The 9,996-nt window shown below is 31.5% G+C and overlaps 1 protein-coding gene and 1 long non-coding RNA gene across 2 annotated transcripts; one reads left to right on the top strand and one right to left on the bottom strand.

Moving 5' to 3' along the window:
• The first annotated feature begins 3,198 nt into the window (after window positions 1–3,198).
• LOC18104024 (uncharacterized) lies at window positions 3,199–4,990 on the top strand. The gene is made up of 3 exons (XR_002977318.2): window positions 3,199–3,365; window positions 4,326–4,386; window positions 4,756–4,990. It is a non-coding gene; the product is annotated as an uncharacterized LOC18104024 (long non-coding RNA).
• Window positions 4,991–7,735: 2,745 nt separating this feature from the next.
• LOC7473276 (nuclear transcription factor Y subunit B-4) lies at window positions 7,736–8,614 on the bottom strand. The gene has a single exon (XM_002318965.3). The coding sequence runs from the start codon at window positions 8,540–8,542 to the stop codon at window positions 8,093–8,095; it is 450 nt and encodes a 149-aa protein (XP_002319001.1). The 5' UTR covers window positions 8,543–8,614; the 3' UTR covers window positions 7,736–8,092.
• Between the last annotated feature and the right edge of the window lie 1,382 nt (window positions 8,615–9,996).

Raw genomic sequence — 9,996 nt, 5'->3', positions numbered from 1 at the left:
GTAAAAAAAAAATTCAATTTTTTTATAGAATATGCTCAATGATGATGTCAAAACTAGTTTTAATTGAAATGAAAATTTTCAATATGTTTGAGTCAATTAAAATGCTTTTAATGTAATGATAAAGTCAATAGTTTTTACTTATTTTCTTAACTAATAAAGCAAAATACGGACAAATACGTCTAACAGAGAGAGATATTGAGGAGAAATTAACAAGACTTTAAATGAAAGGGACTTATTTATGACTAATTACATAATTCAGGGACTGGATAAAAAGATTTATATTCCCCGGATCATTTAATCCCCTCCAGCTCACAAGATGGGTCCGCCTGTCTCTCAATAATATCGGAGGAACTGCTATGACATATTTAAACGACAAAATAAATAAATAAATAAATTCACTACGGTCCATCTCATGGCATTTGGTGGCTCGATAGGCTCAGACGACCTAATGCCCTGCCGTGGGTATCTTTAGCCGATCTTATATTATATATTTTTAGTTAGAAAAAAATAAAATAAGAGGTTGGATGGAAACTTAGTTCAAGGGAGAAGAAGCAGCCTCCGGGATCTGTGCTCTCACTGGTGGGCTGACCGAAGAAGACACTTCACTGGTATTTTTTAGGGTAAAATGGTTTGTCTTTTTTCACCTCATTTATCACATTTATCTGTGTTTGGTAGAATGGTAGAATTTTTAATGTCTTGGAGTTTGTGTAGTGAAGAAGGTTTAAAATATTTTTTATTTTAAAAAAATTATTTTTAATATAGTATATTAAAATAATTTGAAAATATCAAAAAAAAATTAAAAATAATAATTAAAATTTGAGGGAACACGTCCTAAACACACAATAAATAGTGTTCGAGCTGCATTTCGATGATTTCTATTTAAAAATATATTAAAATATTATTTTTTTATTTTTATTTTTATATTAACATATCAAAAAAATAAAAAAAATACTAAAAAAATATTAATTTTAAGTTAAAAAAAAATTACTAGTAATATTTAACTCTAAAAATAGGAGTAACCGTTAAGTGTGAGTGTTATATTTTTTTTTTAAAAAAAAGAATCAAAATATATCATCGACGTAGCTTGGTTTTGATTAATTTGGTTAAATTAGTTAAATTATTTTTAAATTTAAATACATAAGCAAGAAAAACAAAACAAAACATTATTATTTTAATAAAAATAATTGATCTGAATAAGCATTCCTTGTGAATAACTTTGTCACACAAATATAAAATTCATCATAACAATTATGTATGATTGTACTTAAATATAATATTAAAGTATCTAATAATCTTTTTTGCGACAATTTGCATTGCAATGGGCTATGTGTATTTTTGTTTATAGAGCCCATATATATTTGGACCTGTTTAGGGCTTTTATCACGCATATGTTATCTATCACTTGGGCTTGGTCTTGGGCTTGGGCTTGGCCCTCTCATCAACGAAACCAATTCACGACTTTGACCACCGAGGGAAAGAGACGAAGAGGTGGGAGAGGAGAGATAGTTCTCTCTCTTGCTGCGTGCAATTTTATGTGCAAGTATCAGACTCAATGCTGCCACGTAATAACATTTTCCACGAAGGAATTATTCGCAAATTTCCTTCTTATCATTTAAATTATTTTTATAGAAAGTGTTATTTTCATGTGAAAAGGTGAAATATAAATTCTAACATTATAATTATAAAATTATGGGTCGTGGGTTTGCCCTAATGTTATTTAGAGTTTTATTTCTTAAAAACAATTAATACGTTATAACATGTTTGGAATCATTTAAATTAAATTAAATTATAAAATTTTAATATAATTTTATGTTTGAAATTTTTTATGGGTTTAGAATTGAATTCTAAATAAAACTCAATCTCTAAAAATGTTATAAAAATAAATTAGATATCAACTTCTTTTATTTACGAATTTTAAAGTGAAGAAATTTAATATTAAAATTAACTCTTCTACAATATTTAATTAGCTTTTTTTTGAATTTTTTTTTTTAAAGAAGTAAGATGAAGGTAATGAAAATAATATAGGAAACATAATAAATTTAATTTAATCTTTTTTAAACATATAAATTTAATTTATTTAATAATTAAATTCGAATCAAAGACAATAATTGACTTTTCTTCTCCAGACGTTGGCACATGGATATATTGATTAAGAAAAAAATAAATAAATCAAAGAATAAGAAAAAAGCACCATTATCCCAAGAAAGTGATGGCTAATTTGAAAACAGCTAAAATAATTATAAGGCTTATGTGGCCCAATAGTTGGGCATGCGACTGTTAATTTGAACAGAAGGCCTGACCCGAGCCCAACTGAATTGTAGTCTAACCATTGGAAGTTAGAGACTTGAATTTGGACCCCGTGGCCTTAGCTAAGGCTTCAATATGAAGCTCAAATCTCATATTTTTTTTTTAATTTTAATTTTAATTTTAATTTCTTATCCACGAATTTCTATTACCTACAGCTTTGTCACTTCCCTTTCCCTTTACTTTATCCTATAAAAATGATGCAAGGATCCACAATAAAGAAATAATAATAAAAAAAAACTTTATAAATGGAAATATTAACTAATAAAACTAAAAAAAATCATTAAATTACATTGAATAGATCAAATTATAGTTGTGAAGCAAATTGCGTTTTAAAAATATTTTTTTGACTTGAAAAATATTTGTTTTTAATATCAACAAATCAAAATTATCATAAATTATTAAAATAATCATAAATTTAATATTTTTTTAAACTAAATGTAATTTTAAAATACAATTAAATATAATTTTAAATATAAAAATAAACGGTGTAGAAAACATAAAAATTATGCTTAAAAATAATAATATTTAAGTGGATGATAAGAAAAAATTAGGAGTTTATAATAGAGTGTGTGTGTGTTATATATATCATGTTATCTAAAAATATCCATCATATTGTTTTTTTTAGATTAGAAGTAATTTTTTTCTAATAGAATTTTATGTAATCCATGTTTAAAAAATTATTTTTTTACTGTTTTTCTAATGCGTGAAACACATAAGGTAAAACCTTAAAAATATATTAAATTATTGTAATGAACAAAAAAAATTTATTCTATTATTTCTTGTTAAATTGTTAATAAGTGCAAATCCAATTTTTTAACCAAGAAAAAAAAGATAAAAAAATAGCGATGCTCCCTGTAGTTCGAGAATTCTAATTGTGTCTACTAAACGATGCCGTTGCTACTTTCTCCTTGGAAATAACACTTTCCTTGACCCCTCCAAAAACCACAAAACCCAGAAATTTACCTTTTCACTTACACTGGAAAAGAGCTTCAATGGCATCCTTGTTGGTCTCCATCAACTTCTCTATGCCTCTCTCCGCCCCTAAATTCTCATTCAGGGTAAAAAATCAGTCATGCCCATCTTTTTAAAGCCAACAATTCTTATGTTTAACTTATTCTTCTTGAGTTTAATTTCATTTTAGTGATGAAAGAATTGGGATTTCATAGTTGAAAGGATCTCCCTTTTGTGACTGTGAATTTTTGTTGCTTATTCTTATGATATCATTGAATAATTAAGTGGGTTTTGTTTTGTTTTCTACTTTGTTTTTTCGAAGAGTGGTTTTTGTCATAAAGGAACGAACTTTATGGTGGAAAACAGTGCTAGAGACAGTATAATGAGGTTGAGGTGCTTATGAATTTGTTGGGTCGTGTTGTTTTTTTTTATTTAGTTGGTGTTTTGGATGTGATTGAGGAAAAATTAAGGGTTGTTATCTTGTAGGATTTGGAGTTTGATCGCCCTTCTGTTTCCTTTAAAGATATGGATAAGTTACCTGAAAATGTAGAGAAAACTATAATCCTGATGGCTCTTTCGAAGGAAACTATGAATGCATATTGTGTGAAAAGAGATGAACCATTGTAGATTACTTCTCATTTTGAAATTTTGAATACAACATTGCAAACCACTGGATGTAAGTATTAGTTCGTTGTTGGAAATGATGAAATAGCTAGCATTGAAAGAGCAAAATTTATGAGAGGGGAGCATGTAGAAAATCTGTTTGGGTACAGTAATCATCCATCTCCAAGAGATTTGAGATTGAAGTTTAGAGAGGAGAAATGTTTTCACATTAGAAGCCAGTTAAAAGATTTGAGATTGAACAACTTTAAGCACAATATTAAGTAAAATTGTAGTTTTGTTACAGAAGCTGATTGGTGGGTTAATTACGAAGTCTGTGCTTGTCATTTGTTTCTAGCTATTGAGTACTGGGCGGCATGAAAATTAATTATCAATTCTCTTATTGAAAACTAACAATTGGGTGAATGAGTTTGCGCTTTGTGATTTTTATGTGATTTTCCTTCCAGGAATTACAACAAAGGAAATCAGCTTTTACTTGACTATCAAGCCAAGCAACAACCAGGACAGGTATCTTAGTTTCACGCCAGCTACCAAAAAGAGTTGAAGAAAGATGATTTATCATTTTCAGTTGATAGTTTAAATCATTTTTGCATGTCATGGTAACACAAACTTCGAAAATAAGTAACTTTTATAACATGATATGTTGATTTCAGTTAGTTAACTATTATAACATGATATGTTGATTTCAATTAGAGGTGCACCATGGAGTGAGGTATGTAAGAGTTTAACTGAGTAAGGAAAACTTCTTGTTAAAATAAAAAAGGAAAGGAAAGAAAAAGGAAAACGGTCATTGGAAATGCTAATAGATAATGCATAAGAAACATTTAGGCCTGCCCTTAACTTGCTCTCTTATATGTCTTCAAATTTTGTTTACAGCAACCAACCGATTGGTCCCTTGCAACTCAATTAGAGAGATACTTTCTGTGAATCAGAGCTTCCGTGGATATCGAACAACACCCACCAACCTTTATTACGAACTTGTTTCTAGTTGTATGCATGTAAGTTCTTATACTCACAAAACAGTAACTGGTTATTGGGTGGGACCAGATATAGATGATGGTTGAGGATTTGTAGAAGCTTTCGTTAATCAAATTTCTTGATTTTTTTAAAATCATGAATGCTCTGAATGGCTCATTACTTAATTCTCTTACTGTAGAATTGATGTTGAATGTGAAATATCAGAAATATCAGAGAATAATGAATTGCTTTTGATAATTAGACCAAAGTACTATAATTATGAAACCGTCCCTTTGCTTTAATGAAAAAAATTTCATTATATATATGAATCTCCTCTGAAATTTTATGATGGTGTGTTGGAATTAGGAGCCATGTACTTCAGCCCAAACCACAAGAAAGAACAAAAGCTTGCTTACACACCTACCAAGATATTCTGTTTTATGTTCTTGATGATGTTGATGGTGGAGATTTTTTATGAAATTCAATTTGAAGTGATTATATCTGTTTGTTTCAGTCAGAGCTATGTTATAACAGCATCATTTTCTTGGTACTAATATTGCAAAAGTTTTGGCATGTTCATGCTGTGGATGGAATACTTGATTTTTGTTTATACCCATTGTCATTGCTGAATGACACTGGTGTATTTTATCTTGCATCAATTTAGTTCCTGGGACCATTGAGGATCAAGGTGAGGATTTTGTTTTCAAACTTGAAATACGAATGCAGCTCTTGAATTTGTGTCGTAGGGCTCGCAACAATTTGCAATAATGCTGCACTTGCTTATGGCAAAGCTGCTGCATTGCACATGGACAACCCATGATCATATTATCCTGTCCTGTAAAATTGGTGCACAAAATGTGGTCCAACGCTTGTTCGGTTTGGTTTAATTCGGATTCACTGTTGCCAAGTGCTTTCCAACAAGCAATGTGGTGCAACCAGGTTGTGAAACTCAATGCCGTGATTCACGGTCGGAGCCCATGGAAGCAGCATTGATTGAAATCATTCTATCATGAATGTCATTACCTAATACTGCATTGACATATAGTTGGTCCCAGAGTCTCGAGGTTATCAAATAATTCATTGTATCAAGAAAACCCTTAATGATGTTATTTGCGTTGGTATAGTTGGCACTTAGAATGTTTTCAAGTTTCATCCTTTGTCTCTCACATTTTCTCATACCATGTATGATTTCTCTCATTTTATTGGGAAACAACTTTAAGTGGGACGTCTGTCCTTTCCTCTCCCTTTTCTATTAAGAACAACTAAGATTCCATCTTTTGTTGAAACAGATGATAGTTGAGAAGTGGTCCCAAAGAATTTAATGAAGCCCTTGGTTGTATACTGAAGCTTGAAACCCTAACTCAATTTCTAACATTAATTTATCAGGGTTCTATCAATCATCTTTTTATGGGGAGATTACCGATCCATTTACTGGTATAGTTAAAAATAAGCATGCTTCAGATTTTGATAGGATTTTCTCGACAAAACACGTTATGTAAAGCCTCAATATTAGTGGTCCCGATTCTAGGGCTATGCAAACTCTGAATCTAGTACATATGTAATCTTTTTTAGCCTTAAGTTGACTAAATAATTATGCATCTGGTAACTTCACTTGTATTCCAGAGGAAGAATAAAAAAACAGGTTACAGCTACTTCTCTTTCAGGAAAGTGCGGTGCATAAATGAGCGAGAGGATTCAAGTACGTATTTACAAGAAGGAAATTCTTTAAAATAATGTTACTGTACATATGACTTGGTCAATCGTCTCCTTTTCTCCCCTCATTCATAGTACATGTAAGTAGAAGGGGAGAGATAAGGGTGCACAACAGGACTGCTCAAAGAGCAAATCTGAACTCAGTAAGAACAACAATGGGAGGTGCAATCATTATTTGCTAATTTCTTGAACTACATCTGGTTAATGCTGGAGAACAATTGAAATGTATACAATCTCCGTTTAGGTTCTTGAATTCCATCTCTAGATGCGGTTTCGGTTCGAAGGTTAATGGAGCTGCCTTATAGGTCGGCATATTGCTTGATTAGCATGCTTTAACATCAGGATTTATGGAATAGATGAACAAATATTAATGAACGCAACAGCTGGTTCTAGCAAGCTGCTGTAGCTGTCTTTTGGTCCGATATTCTTCATGATGAAAATCATCAAGATTGAATTAGATAAAAGGGATCAAGATTACACAGAGATATTCCATTTACAGAATGGCGGAAGCAAAACAAGCGAGAGCTAGCATTAAAGCCAAGCAAAAAATTTCTGCGATCTGCAAATGGCACTTATAGCTAAACTATCAGTCACTGAGCTTACTTCTCCATCTGTTAATGTGCACAAAACTAGTACTGTTTGGTTCAAGGCAGTGCTTGAATTTTTGGCTGGCTTTGTGTCATGTATATGTATAATCATGTATAATCAAGGTATACTAGTAATAAAACCAGTACCGAGTGACATAATACACAAGCTATAAACAAGAACAGCACTGTTCTTCACCCATGCACAACAAACAGATAGATGTGGGTGTGGATGTGTCTGTGAGAGAGTGGGAAAGGAGGAGAACGCTGGACTGATGCTATAAATTAAGAACAAAGAAGAAACATAATTTCATTTTGATTAATGGTAGGAGTTAAAAAGAAAATTAGCTTCCATTATATATTCACTGAAAACAATTTTTTTACTGCAATCTGAAGTACTCACCTTCGTATCTGAAATCAATGAACAGAAAATTAGAGGTGTTCTTACTCAAAAGCAACAAAAAATAGTTTATTATAGTTTGATTAGCCTTATAGTCCTGATTTCTAAAATCTAATTAGATGTACAGTACTTATGAACAAGCCAACTTGTAAATGGTTTGAGTGTATTCAGCAATCACCATCACATGCATCAAGCTAAGAGATTATGTGAAAATTAATACTAGAAGCAAAATCTATGGTAATTAAGTGGAGTATGCCATCTAAAGCATAATATAGCTAAAATTTTACAGATTTTTCTCCTTGAGGAAATAAGAAAGAAACCCTAAACTCATGACAAAGATTAAACATTATACCTCAGAGGAGTTACTCATGAATTCACACAAGAGTGAGTCAAAGCTTTTGCAAGTCAAGAACTTCAACTATTGCATTTTGTCAAGAGATCCAAATCTTTATCAAGCAGGCAAATCTCCAAATTCCTTTATCTTTTTTGTTCATCAGTATCTTCATCTTCTTCTACCTCGTTATCTTCAATATTCATAAAGAAAACTGAGCAATATTTCTCAGGATGGATTTGTGAAAGAGCTGCCGTTGCCCTTATCAAGAATCCTAAATTCTATTCCGTTAGGAGCTTCAATTTGCTGCTGTGGTTGGAAACTTATATGGTTGGATTCTTCAATGTCTTGTTCAGTGCCAGAAGCTTTGTGTTGATTAGCTGATCTCTCCCTTTCAACTTCTCTATATCTATGCAAGTACCTTACTATAGCCTCGGCATAGTCATCAAACCCTAGAGAACCTAGAGCCCAACAGATGTCATCTCCGTTCACTGTCTTGCGATTCTCCTTATGACACTTGTCGGATGCCTCACCGGTTACGAAACTTATAAATTCCGTTGCACATTCTTGCATTGTTTGTTTTGCTTCTTTGGAAATCTTGGCAGTTGGGGGCAGGATTTGCTTCATAATCCGACCCACGTTGGCAATAGGCAACAATTTATCTTGCTCCTCCTCCATTTCTTTTTGGTTTGCTTATGAATTTCTTCTTTTCTTTGCAAACTCTCATGTGTATATAGATGCATAAACACATGTGTATCGCTAAATAAGCACATGGCCATGCATCACATACCATGTGATACACAACATATTGATGCTACATACCCATGTTGTCTTTTTAATATAGTCATATATATTATTAATTCATAGATACGGTTTAAACCAACAAAAATTAAATAATAAATTGTTAATATCATAAAAAATTAAATTAAATTAGAAACATTCTTATAGTCTTTATAGATAATCATTTTTTGAATGAATCACTGATTTTTTTAATCTATTTTTGAATTGAACGGTGAGTCATGTTTCTCGATATCTGTAAATAAATAATTCCATAGTGTTTATAGATAAAATATTATCGAAATAGCCATCATCAAATTATGAATCCATGATTCTCGAGATTTTAAAATTAAATTTAGAATTGATCTCTTTGTTATTATAAAAACTATCATAACCAAAACAACTTACTTTACCAATTGAATCTGAGAAAATATAACATGATACAACTTAAAGGGTTGTCTTCATATACTCTCCAATTATTAAGTAACCTAATTATAATTTTGGAAGAAAAAACAACACGAACAAAAGAAACGAAAACTCTATTCGTTGATCAGCAGCGTCTTCTTTGCCAGCTAAATTTGAGAACATGGCTTGGTGAACATAAACATTATAGTAACCCTAGCTAGCAAATTAACCTAGCAAGTCCCCAAGCTGCAAAGCTTATTTTATGGTCCCCCCCTGTAGAACCTCTATTTTAAACTCCATAAAATCTGCAACCATTTCTGCTTTGCAGTGTCTTAGGATTGTTCATATAATACTATTTTCTACTATCCAAATGAGTGGACTCCGTTTGTGCACGTTTGCATTTTGGGGATTAACCTAAACACAGTACCTAAAAATAGAACTGATTGGAGCCCTAGCTAGTGCCAGGGTCTCTGATTACCTCAAGCTTAGGTTAGTTTTAGGTTTTGTCTCTCTATCTTGCGGCAAAGCATTTGCATTATGAGTATATATGAACAGTTTGGTCGGTCAAATTAGTGGGAATTCAAAGTTTCAGATATTGATTTTTGCAGAACTGAAATTAGGTCTCCAAAGGGACTTCTAAAAATTGAGATTCTTAAATCTCTGGAAGGCTGATCGGCACTGCCAAATCTTGAAATGGGGAGGGATGTTTTTTTCATGGCTAGCTATAGTACTGCCTAAATAATCCAACGATATTGCACATTCTGTTTTCTTAATTAATGGTTAATTTGCACTAAATTAAAATTAAAAAGATGTGCATGGAAAATATAAAAACGTGCTCAGATGAATATATAAAAATAAATCGGTATTTTAGATAATTTCAAAATAAATTTCTATATTTTCAAAGCTAATTTATGTTTTTTGTGAACAAATTAATTAACTCTGATCAAATT

The sequence above is a fragment of the Populus trichocarpa genome, chromosome 13 (genome assembly GCF_000002775.5).
Source record: "Populus trichocarpa isolate Nisqually-1 chromosome 13, P.trichocarpa_v4.1, whole genome shotgun sequence".
NCBI lineage: Eukaryota > Viridiplantae > Streptophyta > Magnoliopsida > Malpighiales > Salicaceae > Populus > Populus trichocarpa.
This window is presented reverse-complemented; position numbering and strand designations above follow the sequence as displayed.

What these genes read in the sequence shown, in the direction of transcription:
- LOC7473276 (XM_002318965.3), bottom strand. Translation starts at nt 8,542, where the DNA reads ATGGAGGAGGAGCAAGATAAATTGTTGCCTATTGCCAACGTGGGTCGG.